At 42.1% G+C, this 15567-nt stretch overlaps 1 protein-coding gene across 2 annotated transcripts in view; it reads right to left on the minus strand.

The window, feature by feature from the left end:
* The window catches only part of LOC148041375 (amino-terminal region of chorein), a 91817-nt gene that overhangs the window by 31809 nt on the left and 44441 nt on the right, over positions 1–15567 (minus strand). For both annotated transcript variants that reach the window (XM_087679120.1, XM_087679127.1), the window contains exons 5-14: positions 7159–7247; positions 7003–7069; positions 6846–6908; positions 6496–6666; positions 6253–6346; positions 6050–6129; positions 5888–5963; positions 5735–5778; positions 5550–5617; positions 5154–5239 (exon numbers count right to left, since the gene is read on the minus strand). In XM_087679120.1, coding sequence (XP_087535246.1) covers positions 5154–5239; positions 5550–5617; positions 5735–5778; positions 5888–5963; positions 6050–6129; positions 6253–6346; positions 6496–6666; positions 6846–6908; positions 7003–7069; positions 7159–7247 — 838 coding nt within the window. The remainder of the gene's footprint in view (positions 1–5153; positions 5240–5549; positions 5618–5734; positions 5779–5887; positions 5964–6049; positions 6130–6252; positions 6347–6495; positions 6667–6845; positions 6909–7002; positions 7070–7158; positions 7248–15567) is intronic.

Raw genomic sequence — 15567 nt, forward strand, 5'->3', positions numbered from 1 at the left:
TGCGCATGAAGTGACCTCGGAGCTCCTGACGAGCCCTGGACTTGCCCTGCACCTAGTCCCATCGGCCGCAGAGGGATTGGATAATCGAGGTCCAGAGCTCTGCTAAGGTCGCATGTGCTGTCACCTCAAAGAAGGTGAAAACATTGTCTAGGGTGCTCCTATCCTCGACAAAGCCTGTCTGTGTGTCATGGATGATGTCTGGAAGCACGGGGCGTAGTCGCTTACCAATCATCTTTGCTAGTGCCTTATAGGCCACTGACAATAAGGTGATCGGTCTCCACTGGGAAAGCTCCAACCGGTCTCCCCCTTTGGGGAGAAGACTGATAAGGCCTGCCGAAAGACTCCCTGGCATCTGTCCTGAAGGGAAAATCTCCTGGAAGGCCATCAGTAGGGGGTCCTTCACCACTTCCCAGTAGGTAGAGAAGAAGGCCTTAGAGAGGCCATCCTCTCCCGGGCAATTTCTGCCTATCCTGTGTATGGAAAGCCTCCTCTAGTTCCTTCTCTATCAAAGGAGGCTAGAAGGGAGCGTCCCATCTCTTCTGTGACGAGGGACGGGATGTGATCCCAGACCTATTGTCTATATCGTTGTTCTCTAGCTGAGGCTATCTCCTGCTGAAAAGGCACCTGTAGTAGTCGGTGGCAATCTCCATCACCTCACCTGGGCTAGAACGAGTCCTCCCATACTGATCCGGAAGGCTGCGTATCTGCTCTCCTATGGTGCAAGGCTGGTGCACCTGGAAGAACTCCATGCACATCGTGTCCCCCTTCCGCGCTCAAAAGGCTGCTGAGGTGCAAAGAGAGAGCTCCAAATGCCTATCCTCTAGGCCAATAATGGCTGCTCGCGCGCGCACCTCTTGTGCGTGAAGGGTGGGATCCCTTGGCGCCTCCTGTAATAATCTCTGCGTAGCTGCGAGGTCCCACCAGAGTGCTCTCTCCTCCTCCCAGCTCTGTTGTGCCTGGCGTGTATGGCTGCCGCTTGGCAGATTCTGCTCTACTCGGCTAGGACCTCTGCAACCTCCTCTACAATCCTGTCCTTCCTGCCCCACTCCCTGGTCCAAATCTACTCTATCTATCTCGTGACCTCCTCCCTCCTATAGATCGGATCAAGGATGCGACAGGATCGTGTGTCTAGGGAAAACGCTGGGGGATCAAGTGTCAGGAGAACCGGGCAATGATCGGACAGCGTGGTGCCCGCCAACTGCTCAATCTGGCCTCCACGTGAGCCTCCCTACTCTCCCACATAAAACCTGTCCAACTATTCCAGTAGGACTCCGCCTAGCCGCCTGTATCCCCAAGAGAAGTCCAATGACCTCTCCTTCCTGTGAAAGGCAGGGTCTCTCCAAGCATCACGTGCTTCGACTGCCAGTAGAAAGGCCTCCCATGCCTCCTGCTCCTCTCCTGCCATGCCCTAGTAGTTTCTCTCTCTGCCCTGCTGGTCCTCCAAAGCCTCAAGGTTGTTGAAGTCTCCTCCAACGATCCAGGAGTCTACCTCTGGGAGTTCATCCGCAATCTCCACCCAGAACCCGCTGCGTACCCTAACCTCCATAGGGGCATAAACATTGAGGACTCCAAGGCACGAGTCCCCAATGTCCAATCTAATCCAAAGAACCCTCCCTACCACTATCGTCCCGTCGTCTCGTACACAAGCAGTGAGACTCAGGCCAATAGAGGTGCATACGCCTCCACTCCTGCCGTAGGCACCTATGGCATGCTCCCAATAAGTGTGCGAGCTGCCCGAGAGTACCTTTCCAACCCACTGGGCTTGGGTGGGAGTGAGCTTATGCTCCTGTAGGAGTAAGATATCGATCCGTCCGGCAAGGGCAGCTGCAGCTCCTGCCGAACAATCAACTTCCTGGAACCACGTGTCCCAGTGTAGTGGAGACAATTCACATTCCAAGATGAAAAAAGAAAAACATTTATCAATCAATCTTGGATATTGGACACCCTGTTGGCCCCAAAACTGGCACCCCTTTCAATACTTCTTTATCTTTAATTACAATCGAATTCGAATACAATGGGATTCCTTCAATCCCCTTCACAATCCAAAAGCCCCCTATTGTCAAAAATCACCAACATGTCTTCAAATTGATTTTCCCTTTGATTTGCTCAAGCAATTGGCCTTCACCAACTCCATGGGAAATGAAATTTACCCCAAATTCAAACATTAGCTGGACCCTCCCTTGAAAACCCTGAAAATTCAAGTCTTGAGGCTTCAATCTCCTTGCATGCTTCCTAAGGTTCCTGTCAAACCCTAATTTCTACTGGTAAATTAGGGTTTACAGCACAAAAAAATACAATTTCTCAGCCTCAAGGGATTAGAATGTTGAGATCTTCAAAGCAAGGCTGGGAAATGGCTAGAGAATAAGAGAGAAAGCTGAGGACAAAAAAGTCATACTCCCATCGTGAGAAAATGGAAGAAATCAGCTATTGCTTTGTCTAGACAACCATGAAAGCCATCTCTACTAATGGAACAAACCGAATATGATGTTATTTGGCTGAAACAGCCCTCAAACTGCTATCATCTGCTGTTGTAGTGTCGTCAGGTATGTCACCAACTCTCGGAGGATCTCTTGCTAACTGGAAATGCCCTCTCAACTGCGATCATCTACTACTGTAGTCTCATCAGGGCGTGTCACCAGCTCCTGAAGGATCTCTTGCTGATTGGAAATGGCCTGTCAACTGTTGTAGCAGCTATGGCAACCTTCTCTTTGTCTCTCTCAACTTGCACAAGGCTGGAATGACCCCCCCTCTCTCTCTCTCTCTCGCTCTTTCCCCCAACCTCAAAAACATCTTTTCCACTTGCATGGGCAAGTTTTGCCAAATGACAAACTTCTAATCCCATTTTCCAACATTATCTGTATTATTAAATTAATTTTCAGCTTTAAATTTCTGAAAATTAATTTAATAATTATTTTAGTGTCTAGAAAATTAGTCTGACCAGCCAACAATTTAATTGGCTAGGCCAATTCATCTCCCAAGTGTTGCTATGTCTTCTTTAGCCTCTGGTCCAACATTAATTACCATTAAATGTCAAATCCCTAGTGTCACTAGCTGACACTTATAGCTAATAAAATATCTTAGGCCAATTTCTAGCACCACATACCACCTAGTATCTATGCAACATTACTTAAGACAGCTTTTGCCTTTGACATCCACTGATTTCCTCAAGTCCTTGGCTCATAAATATGAAATAATCTCACTTGCACTTCATATGTGCAACACATAAACGTTTGATTAAAAATTAATCCAAATGTTAAGTAAAACAAACAAAATTTCCCGTCCTCGTGACAATGGCACTGTAAACAACTGCTTACTCTGACTCTACAATCCCCTCACACATAATGCTACTGCACCTCAATGTGTTTCATGAGAGCATGAAATACAGGGTTCTTCACCAAAGCAAGAGCGCTATGATTGTCAACTCCTAGCATCATAGGACTTGTCTATGAAAAACTAATCTCTGCCAATGCAACGGAGCCATATCGACACTTGTGCAGTAGAGCATAATGCCTAGTTCTCAACCTTTGTCAATGAAAGAGACACAATAGGCTACTTCTTGCTACTTCAAGAGATAGCTCCAAATCTAAGAGAAAGTAAAACTTGTAGTTGAATGTCGAGTATCGGCATCTCCAGCCCAATCAATCCACTCCAACCTGCAAGAGTGGCTCTTTCTCCATACATGATCCTGTAGGACTGAGTCCCTTGTAAATACCTCAAAATGCAGAGTGCAACTCTCCAATGAGTCGGCAATGGAGTCTTCATGAAAGAAGACAATAATGCCACCACATAAGAAATATCTAAAGGAGCCAGAAAAGGAAGCCAATGAGGCATCTATAGCAGGTGGCATCTAGAAGGGGATCACCTACAATAGAAGCTTGGACTCAAGGTCCATGGGACATGAAATCAACTTACAAGAAGCTATATCAAAATCTGAGAGAAGATCGGAGATATACCTATGTTGAGGAAGAAAAGTGCCCTATAAAACCTAATAGATCTAATTCTAGCGTCTCATTCCAATCACATAAATTTTAACTAATTTTTGTATATTTATTATTGCATGCATAGATTTGAATATTCAGAAATTTTGGCAATATTAAAATTCACCTTCGACGTCAATGTCAACGACATAGCAATTGATGGTGGCCCCCTACGATGGTGTCACCAAGCACTAGACACATGAAAGGTCATTTTACGCCTGAGGTGGAAGGCGAGCATCCAAGTAGTCTTGAACACATCGTCAGAGGCCTCAATTTGTTGGCATATGAATTGCCCCTTACAGAAGTAATTTGAAATTCATTAAGGTTTAATGTGAAAACCTTATCTTCTTGGTGTGTAGAGGCAGGTCCACTGTGACATGGATCGTCAATAGACTGGAGGCTGCGGTTGCCTAAAATGCATTTCCAAGTCAGTGACTTGGTGCCTTGGGCAGCTAGAGATGACTGATGTGACAGGCAGCAGTCAACAAGCTGTAGATGGCAGGAAAAACATGCTGGAGATGACAAGAAAGCAGGTCAACTGGGTGGCAGAAACAGGTTCGCTGCTGCAGGGAAGGGCAGCTGCGGGCGGACGCCCATGTGTACAGACTGAGGTGCTGTCAGACATGCATGCAGACAGGCGACAGGCTGCAGCAGGTACAAACAGGCATCGCCATTATCGGTAGAAAAGGTTGACTATTGCTTCTCTTCTTCTTCTTGTCCTCTTCTTCAATGTGCACACAAGCTGCTTCTTTTACCTTTCCTACACATGAACAGATCAGACCCACTCTAATACCAATGTTGGGTGGAGGAGTTCACGAGTGAAGAGCTGCATCTAAGGAGGATGGAACTCCTTTTTTTTGTTGGCGGGGAGGGCCTGAATGTGTAGGCTAATATGTGTACCTAACCCTTTGACCCTCATTTAATGCAAAGTGGTGTAAAAGGTGTTCACCCTTAAATACACACTCTTACACACAATAATTGTGTTCACACACAACAATGAAAAATAACCAGCAATGCTGAGCTGAAAAAGGAGTGATTCACACCTCAGAAAAATTAGTACTGCCTTGTCAGTTGACTTGTTGAGCATACCCTGAATTGTTGATTTACTAATGCAAGTTAAGAGCAGGAAAACGTCATTACTTTGTCTTAAAACAGGCAATGTAGGGTTAAAATTACCAAAATTAGGACGAGGAAATGGCTGATTGCTGCTTGAAGGAATCCCTGGTTGCACCAGCGTAGTATATGGATGTTGAAAGGTGTCCCTATATCAATAATTCACTTATTATTTGGGTGCATTTAAGTCACTCAGTTAATAGAACCAAGCCTTCCTGCACAGTGTACTGATTATTAAACATATGTATAAATTCTGGTGTCTGCAAGGCTATGATTCACTTATTACTTGGGTTAAGTCACTCAGTTTATAGAATCAAGCCTTCCTGCACAGTGTACTGATTATTAAACATAGGTATAAATTCTGGTGTCTGTAAGGCTATAAGTTGACGCAAGTTGTTTTAGGTGGTGATAATTCTATATTTAATCTATTTCAGGAAAATGACATTTATCCAACACCACCTCAAAAAGAAACCCCCGATAGCAATTTGAGCCATTGTTTTTGTCAAATCCCCATTCGTCACACTTGACTGTAAAAAAGGCAATTACAGCTGCATTATAATCACTTTCTGGAGTCTGACCATAGCTAGGACCATGCATTTGCCACAATGAAAATAAATAAACTCCACAAAGAATCAGGAATTTACCCGTGTGTATTCCAAACTTTGCACAAGTAATTCCAGCTGAAAATCTTTCATAAACACTCCACAATCAGAGATCAGATAAACAAGCTCACTTCCAGTATCAGAGTGCATTATCATGCATAAACAAAGATAGAAACTAGTCCTGCTCTACTCAACCTGCATCTTTGATGCAAATAAAAATATGATCAACTGTTGCTGACACTATAGTCCGTTCTGCAGCTTCAGTTCCCACCTGCAGCAAAACTCCAGTTAAAACATGAGAAAGTGGCATCAACCCTTAAGCTAAACTGGCAATATGACCATAAGATAATTTACCACCTGCATTGTTTTTGGGCCTACATCTCCCCTATTCATGCAAACATACATGCCTGTCATAAACCGAAGCAAAGCTCGCAAACCTACAGATAATACAAACTTCTCAGTGCTTTGAAACATTTCTACTAGATTTTCAGCCAAAACAAACTTGCAGGCGAAACAATGACATGAACACTTGGAAAATTTGAAGCTTTGGCAAAACTCACCTGGCTCACTTAAGGCAGAGCAAACAGCCTCTGGTACATGTACTTGTACCTCTAGTCCAAGTGGATTGTTTTGTTCTGTTCTGTGCATTGTTATCTAATTTGCAATGAAAATGTATGTTGGAAAGGATGAATGATTGTCAAAACTATTAAATGTTGTCTCATGTAATAAATCCCCGGCTAAACACTTTCCAAATTTAAGGTGACCTTTCAACAATTAACTAAGAGAAGGAACAGAATACACACATAAGCTTTTCCTGAAATATTTTCCAAAAAGCGCTCTCCACCAAAAAAGAGTCTCTTTGCACCATCATGGTCAAGCTTAGACTGTGTCATTGCAGAGCTCGTTAAACCCTCATCACGAAACATATCAGGATGTGGAAGCAGATCCACTGATAGGGAGTCCCACTCTAATGTCTGTCATGAGAAGCACATAAGGAATGGCCAGTTTAATACTGAAATATAGATTTATAGAGTACAAATTGCATGGAATAACACACTGATTAGAAGGCCATGCACAAAATCTGCAGCATGAAAGTTGCTGCCACAAACACTATTGTGAAAGTCAGTACCATGTTTGTAAAGAGCTTATATACCTTAAAGACATATATACACTTCTTGTTGTTTGAAAAGTCACGAGCTTCTTTAAGATTCACTACCTGACCATTCCAAATTCTCATCAACTCAACAAGTCATGTAAAAAGGCTAGACAATACAAGCGAACTAGAACACCAAAGTCAAGACTATTAATACCTGCCAGCATTCATTGGTGGTGTACAACAGCAGGTTGCGAATAGTGATGGCAGCAAGTGGCGGTGTCCTGTTTCCACTCAAATAAACATCACAGTTACTTTCCATTGTTACAAAACAAATGCTTTATCAACATCTAGCTAGGACTAATAGGAATACCAAGCTGCTCCTTCCTGACCACTGGTACCACCACGAGTCTCCAACATGAGATTTACAGTCCCCACTTGCAATGTCATACCATCTGCAATCTAAACCAAAAAAGTGCGACAACTCAGCCATCATGAAGTAGCAAGCTGGGACATGCACAGAATAGAACTTATAGCAATGACTCCTCCAAAGATGCTTCTTCCAAACACAGCTTGAAATAATATTTTTTGGAACAAAAAGTTTATTTATATTTGAGAACAGAAATAGCTGATCCTATAATCAAAGTTAACAAAGTTTGCTGGAAATTACAACCAGAACTTTCCAGGACTAAAAAGTTATGCAGCTATATGAACAACATGGGAGATTCTTCCACTGCAGCCATATCAGCACACTTTGGAACCCCATTCAAGAGCAAAGAACATGCCTTGGTAATGCCGAACTCTCAGGAAGCAAGCTCTCTTTTTGACCTGTGCATCGGAGGTTTCCATATTCTGTCCCATGCACCTCTTAATCCAAATTTCAGTAAAAGACTGAACCACTTTGATTGCATATGCAGCCAAAACATGTGTACATCACCACTGAATAGATCATGCGGTCTCTATGTTCTGTCCCATGCACCTCTTAATCCAAATTTCAGTAAAAGACTGAACCACTTTGACTGCATATGCAGCCAAAACATGTGTACATCACCACCACTGAATAGATCATGCAGTCAAGCTTCCGCCCACCTCAATATCTGTAGGGCATGGGCATCCAGTTTCAGCCATCTGTGCTTTTCTAGCAGCAATAACAATCTTGTTGCCTGTCATACCTGTATCACAACGCTGATATAAACCATTCTTGCTCATGTGTGCAAATCACACCCACAGACTATCAACGTGGAAAAAAAAGCTACATTTGGATTGGCAATTGAAGCTCCAACAGAGAGCTGACACCTGACAACTGAGCTACCTTTGCACATGCCACCACTACCCAAATCCCTGCCACCTGCCACCTGCCCTCTGCCACCCACATCCTTCACCCAGGCTTTGAATCTTGTACTTGCCACCCTGCATAGCCAGCGTTCTGCCTAACATCCACCTGCAGCACACTCACCCTGCAATCAACAGCCTCCAGTCTGCATGCTGCCTGGTGTTGCATCCAGCCTGTGCAATACCCTGATCACTGCTACTGCTGCAGCACCCACACACCCCCCCCCCCCTTTTTCCCTTTTTTCTGCCTGCCTGCTCCAACCACCTCCATCCTTCCCACTTCAGGCCCAGCACCCCACTCCGAAAACACCCCACCACCAACCTCCTCTCCCTAGCTTTCGAGCACAAAAAACCAGTTGCTCCTTTCCCTTTGCAGCTGTCACAAGGACATGAGATTTCAATACTTTGCTTAGCATTTCATCAAAAGTTAATCGAATGTGCAAATGTGACTTGCACATGTGAAGTGAAGTTAATTATTTTGCAATGTGGAACCCAAGACCTGGATATATATCAGCTAGTGCCAGAGACAAAAGTTGTAATAAGTTATGTCTGACAGGTAATAGGTAGTACCCAATGTTAGAACTTGTCCTAGAACATTTAATTAGCCATTAGTGTCAATGGCGACACTCAGGAATTGGCATTAATTTATTAATTAATGTGAGCATTAATCATCTAATTATTTTTCTAGGCACAAAAATAATTATTAAATTAATTTTCAAATTTTATATTCTAAAGATCAATGTAATGGGCTGGATAATGCTGGAAATTCAGTTTAGAAGGCTGCCACTTGGCAAAACTTGCCCATACAAATTTGGTAAAGCCAAATTGGGGCTGAAGGGAGAAGGAAATCTCATTTTTTCATTTTGGAGCTGTTGGACTACTACTACTTGCTTTTGGGGCCATTTCCAACCATTGGAGGCCACTTTGGCGAAGGCAACTGCATATTCATGACCAAGGAAAGCTAGCGATTGCGGCTTATGTGCTTTCTCCTCAAGATTACAGCATCTAATGCTCCCTTTGCTGTTGGTGAACCCATTTGGGACTGGAAAATCGGGTCAACAACTCAATTTCACCAAATTCTCGCAACAAATTTCTAAAGTTTCTCTCTCTACAGCATTGTCTCTCTTTCTCCAACCATTTCCCAACTTTGCTCCAAGTTTTACAGAAATCAAAACACTGGATTTGGAGGTTTTGGTGAATCTCTACTAAAAACCCTAATTTACAATAGACTTTAAGGTTTGGCAACCACCTCGAGAAGCATGCCCAGGTTTGAAAGCTTCGAACTTGAATTTTCATAGCTAAAATCTGTGTTTTTAAGGAGGTTTCAAGAGGCCACCCAAACAACATTGAATTTGGGGCTAATTTATTTCCCAAGGACCAACGAGTGAAGGCCAATCCCCTAGCAAATCAAGAGGCAAAGGTAAATTAATTTGAAAGTATGCTAGTCATTTATAACACCAAGAGGCACTTGGATTAGTGGAGGAGGTTGAAGAATCTTAGTTGTACACCATCAATTTGCAATACAAGTTAAAGAAATACCGCAAGGGGTGCCAAGTTTTAGGGCCAATTGGATGTCAACTGTCCAAGATTAAGAGGCAAAGTGTGCATTTCAACTTATATGATATAATTACTTGCTGTAATTGTTGATGATTAATGAGGTCATTACCACCTTCTCTGAGAAGGAATGTTGCTTTCATGGTTGCATTGTTGGGATAACATGAATTCCCTTGACATGGTGGGCCCGAGGCACCTAATTGAAAATCAAAAGCTTTGCTATAGTGGTAAATTTGTACTTAGTTGAGCATTATAACAAGAATATCTTCAGATAGTAAGATAGGATCAAGCAAGGATGATGCTTCTCAATCTAAAAAATTCACGAAGTGTAGGAGAAAAGCAATGCCTAATCTTAGACAAGGCATGGAGCATGGGCAGCAAACTGATAATGTTGGTTTAGACCAAAATGTGGGTCCTTCTAGGCCTTTAGAAGCTAACAACACAAGAGGGAGAGAAACTAGATAACCAATTTAAAGATCACCTGAGGATTACAGCTGAAATGCTCGCGCAATCGGCAAAAGATCCTCGGTTTAAGCACTTTTTGTACCCCTTAAAAGAGGGCAGCAAAGGCAAGAAGAGGAAATCGTCTTCAAAGAGCTTTGGGACAACAAGATACAGCAAAGGAAAAGCCAATACAGCAGCATAATGTTCCAAAAGTGGGTAATGAGCATAAGCAAATGATGCCAATGGAGCAATTGATGCATATAAAAGACCAACTTGGAAGTGCCAATCCAATGCTTTTTGGCAATGCATATATACAACGAACTATGATTGGGACTCATGGTATTCATGTTGGTTATGCAAATGCTCCATATAGTGCTGGTCATGAGGAAAAATGCAACTAGTAATGTATGCAATGTATGGGAAAATGTATCTTGATGTGGCTGCTAGTATGTAAATTCCCATACACATTAACATTGCAATGGTCAAAAGTATGCAAACAAGAATGTTTCCTAATGCATCTCGTGCTTCTATCGTGCCAAGTAAACATGAGGAGCTAGTGAACTAGATGCAGTGTTGCAATTAGTAAAGTTGAAATTACAGAAATGTAAAAGTATAAAGCATTGCAATGCTGAAGAGAAGAAAAGGCCTAGAACCTAGTGCAAGTTTTGCGGCATGAAGAGTTTGAGATAAAGTATCCATATGCTTCTTGGTGAATTTTTAGTATTGTTTCACATATTGATGGATGCTAAGTGGATGGAAAAGAATGACTTAGCAAACCACTCTTAATTGTTGCAACTTTACCTCAAGGCTTTTCAGTTAGAGCCAACTTTGGATCGGGCCCAATCAAGTTTAGCAGAGCAAGGATCCAAAGCATTGCTTAATGCTCAAGGGAGAAGTAGCACTTCCACTCCTCCAATGATGGATGGCACTTGCACTCCTCCAACAAGCATTGCAACGCTCAAAAGGGAAAAAGGAACAAAAACTAATGTGGGTTTTGGGGCATGAAGAGTTGGAGGTAAAGTATCCATATGCTTATTGGTGAAGTTTTAGTATTGTTTTACCTATTGATGGATGCTAAGTGGATGGAAGAGAGTGGCATTGGCAAACCACACTCATTTGTGTTGAGGCCTTACCTCAAGGCATTTTAGTTGGAGTCCACTTGTGGGAGCCTTCGCTCGACCGCCAAGACCCATGGACCGCTTATTGCTTCAAGTGTTTCAAGCTTCTCCATTCACTTTTTGACTTTTATACATGCCCTCATCCCTTTGGGCACCCATTCCCTTTTTTACATGACCGGTCGTCTTAGCCAAGGTCTTCTTTCCTCATGTCTTTCATCTTTCCACAGTTCTTTTGCTCTTGCACTTCTACATTTACAATTTGCACAGGAGGGAGCCTGGCACTCTTTTCTAAAATGAATTACATTGCGCCCTACGCTTTCCTAGCTAGAATATTCGGTACATCTTGCTAGAATCTTCGATGTTCTCCTACATTTTTTCCGAGCTTGCCTTCTCTTCCACTTTTCTTGCCTGGGCAGCATGAGCTTCTCTATTCACTTTCTGACTTGGTCTTCCTTGGTCTTCCTCTGCTTCTTTTTGGGCTGTATGGCCCGTAACATGTCTATAACACGACTTTTCGGACCTAGTAAAGTTCAACAAAGCAAGTATCCAGAGCATTTATCTGATGATCAAGGGAAAGGTACCACTTCCACTCCTCCAATGATGGACAACCCTCGTGTATAGTGGATCTCGAATGTATTCAGCATGCATCTCAGATACTGTACTAACACTGTTTACCAAGAGGTCACTATTCAGTGTACTTCTACTAGCCACTCTAGTTTGATATGCAAATTGGTATGGTTTTCATTGTAGTTTCAAAACTATACATTTGTATCAGTTTGCATCAGTGAATGATCATTATAGATTTGATTATTACTAGTTTTCAATGGATGATCATCAATTCTCAATGGTATTCAGCTGGTTTTGTGGACAACAATGTGTTTTATGAATGCCATTAGTATTTCAACCATAGTTTATGCTCAGTTTATACTTTGCTATAGTTGTTTGGCCAAAACAATTGAGATATGCTCAAAAGTTTTGGATTCTTTATGAGTCTTATGTTTTATTTATACTCGCTGGAAATTTTCAATAAGTGTTTGGCTTTGGCATAGTTAAATAACAGTGGCTAATGTTGTTTTGACTATGACTATGATATCTTTTTGGGAAGTTCTAGTGTAGTATGCTTTGCTTTGGCACATTGCAGTGCAATCAAGGACAATTGCAAGGATTTCAAATGAATAGTTTGTCATGAGGATATGAAATTTTAATGCTTTGCTTAGCGTTTCATTAAAAGTTAATCAAATGCACAAATGTGACTTGCACATCTAAGGTGCAAGTTAATTATTTCACAATGTGGGATCCAAGACCCCAAGATATCAATTGGTACCAAAGGCAAAGGTTGTAATAAGTTATGCTTGACAAGTATTAGGTGGTACCCAGTGTTTGAACTTGGCCTAGAACATTAAATTAGCCATTAGTGTCAATGGGGTGATACTAGGGAATTGGCATTAATTAATTAATTAATGCCACTTCCGGGAAAATAAGTGCTCCAAGATACTTAGGGGAAAAAATTAGCCTAGTCAATTCAACTGTTGGCTGGTTAGTTTTTTTTTTGCACATAAATAATTATTAAATTAACTTTCTGAATTTATATCCCGAAAATTAATTTAATGGGCTGGATAATGCTGGAAATTCACTTTACAAGGCTGTCACTTAGCAAAACTTATCCATACAAGTTTAGGAAAGCTGAATTGGGGCTAAAGGAAGAAAGAAATCTCGTTTTTGCATTTTGGAGCTGTTGGAAAGAGATGTTGGAGTACTGTTGCTTGCCTTGGGGTCATTTCCTAACCATTGGAGACCATTTTGGTGAAGACGACTGCATATTATTGACTAGAGGAAATCAACAATTGTAGCTGATGTACTTTCTCTCGAAGACTACAGCCTTTGATACTCCCTTTGCTGTTGGTGAATCCATTGGGGCTGAAAAATCGGATTAGCAACCCAATTTCACCAAATTCTCACCACAAATCTTTGAATTTTCTCTCTCTACAGCATTCTCTCTCTTTCTCTAGCCATTTCCTAGCTTTGTTTCAAAGTTTACAGCAATCCAACCATTGGATTTTTTAGGTTTTGGTGAATCTCTGCTGTAAACCCTAATTTACACACAAATTAGGGTTTGATAGTCACCTCATGAAGTGTGCCTAGATTTGAAGGCATTGGGCTTGAATTTTGAGAGCTAAAATCTATGTATTTTAGGAGGATTTAAGAGGCCAGTCAACTAGCATTGAATTTGAAGCTAATTTATTTCCTAGGGAGCATGTGTGAAGGCCAATCCCCTAGCAAATCAAGGGGTAAATTGATTTGAATGCTTGCTGGTCATTTGTGACAACAAGAGGCACTTAGATTAGTGGAGGAGGTTGAAGAATCTTAGTTGTAACTCCATCCATTTTCAATACAAGTTAAAGAAATACCGCAAGGAACACCAAGTTTTGGGGCCAATCGGGTGTCGGTTGTCCAAGATTAAGTGGTAAAGTGTGCATTTCTGTTGGGGGTAAAGGCACATATGCTTACGCCGCCCATGTATTCACTACACTAACTACCCATGTATTCACTACACTAACAGTATCCGCACACGTATCCACTGCAAGTGGTAGATGCCCATCATCGTCACTTCATTCTTTATTCTTTCAGTGACTAATAGAATAAGGGAGGCCAGTCACACATTGTGACTATTGGAGTTCCCACATCTTGAGTCTCTCTCTCTTGCTCTCTTGCTCCATCCACCATAGCTCACACCTTGGATGCTTCCCCTTGCTTGTGCTCTCACTTGGGCTTCTCCCCTCAGCTAGTATCAGAGTATTGGTTTGGGGAGCCTGTCCTTCAGATTACTTCAGGCCGGACTTGAAAACCTACAGCTCATTGTTCTTGATAGCCGTCGTTGATCATGCATACCCCGCTTCTTGCAAGATATACCTAGCAATAGCAGATTGGATCCTATGAGTTGATTGTTCACACCTAGCTTTGGTTTTACTACTGTAATAATTTTCAGCATGCTGTACTTGCAATTTTATGGGTCATTTATGAGGGCAAATGTTTTGACTCAACCGTCACTCTTTGGCAATTAGTGGACAGCCCTACTCTTTGCAATCTTTCCTAGGCTATGATTTTGAACTGTTTTGCTGTTTTTACTTTACATGATATACACCATGTTCTAGCTTTGACTAAAAGCCTACTTTCTATTGGACAATTGGATGGTGTAGGTTATATTATATTCTTTAGAGATTTCTCATGAAAGATTACCCCTTGGAATCTTGTCCTAGCACGAGATGCCAAATCTACCACCCTTTATCCCTTATTTGTATCTAGGTCTACCGACCATGTTTTAACAGTAGTTGCAGTTTCACATGTATTGTTATAGCATCACCGCCTTGTACACATGTTATTAAAGGAAATGAAAATGCTTACTCGTTTGTAGTATCTTCTGTCCCTAGACTATAAATGTTTTGATTCTTGTGATCATTGTCTTTATGGCAAACAGCTCCGTCGCTCGCAAAAGAAGTCTAACTAGCATTATGTGCATGGGTGAGTCTCTGGCTCTTGTTCATTCTAATGTTTATGCACCTATGCCCTGTAAGTCATTACGTGGCCCAAATTATTTCATTACTTTCATTGATGATTACTCACATAAGATCTAGGCATACCCCATAAAGCAGATATCATAAGTCATAGCTACGTTTCAATGTTGCCTTGCTTTTGCTGAAAACCACTCTGGATATAAACTCAAATATTTACAATTTGACAATATGTATCTGAAGTCCTTGAGCACTTTTATGATGAGAGAGGTATCGCAACGCTGCCCGACCTAATCAACCTCATCGACAACTTGGTGAAGCAAGAAACCGCACACGCCATAACCCGGTGTAAGCCGCGAAAACGAGGTGCTTGACCTAGGAGATTTTTCGATCAAAATCCAACAGATGGTGAATGCATACAACGCACAAACCAGGGTAGACCACCATGACAAACCATCAGAATACATCATAGCGGACCTTGAAGCGGAACAAAAGCTGGCGTAGAAAGTCCTGCAAGGCATAGCAGAATACCAATAGCAACAGCAAGCTAGGAGATTGTGACATGACATAGAAATGTGAGAAGTCCAGTGCATGCTAGCCCAAGCAAATAGAAATCGAATATAACCAAATGCAGAAAGGAAGAGAGCGCTAGAGGCATACTTAACGCTGAGTGAGCTTCTCACAAAGCAACTGATAGACAATACGTCGGCGGAGCAAAGCACTGCAACACTAGCAACATTGCTCGTAGGATTAGGAGTTATCCAGGGCTTCGAGAGCCAGTCGAGGATCCCTGTGGTTACGAAACAACTAGACAAGTACCAACCG

The sequence above is a fragment of the Lygodium microphyllum genome, chromosome 1 (genome assembly GCF_053477565.2).
Source record: "Lygodium microphyllum isolate KBCC chromosome 1, Lygodium_microphyllum_v1.1.10, whole genome shotgun sequence".
Classification (NCBI taxonomy): Eukaryota; Viridiplantae; Streptophyta; class Polypodiopsida; order Schizaeales; family Lygodiaceae; genus Lygodium; species Lygodium microphyllum.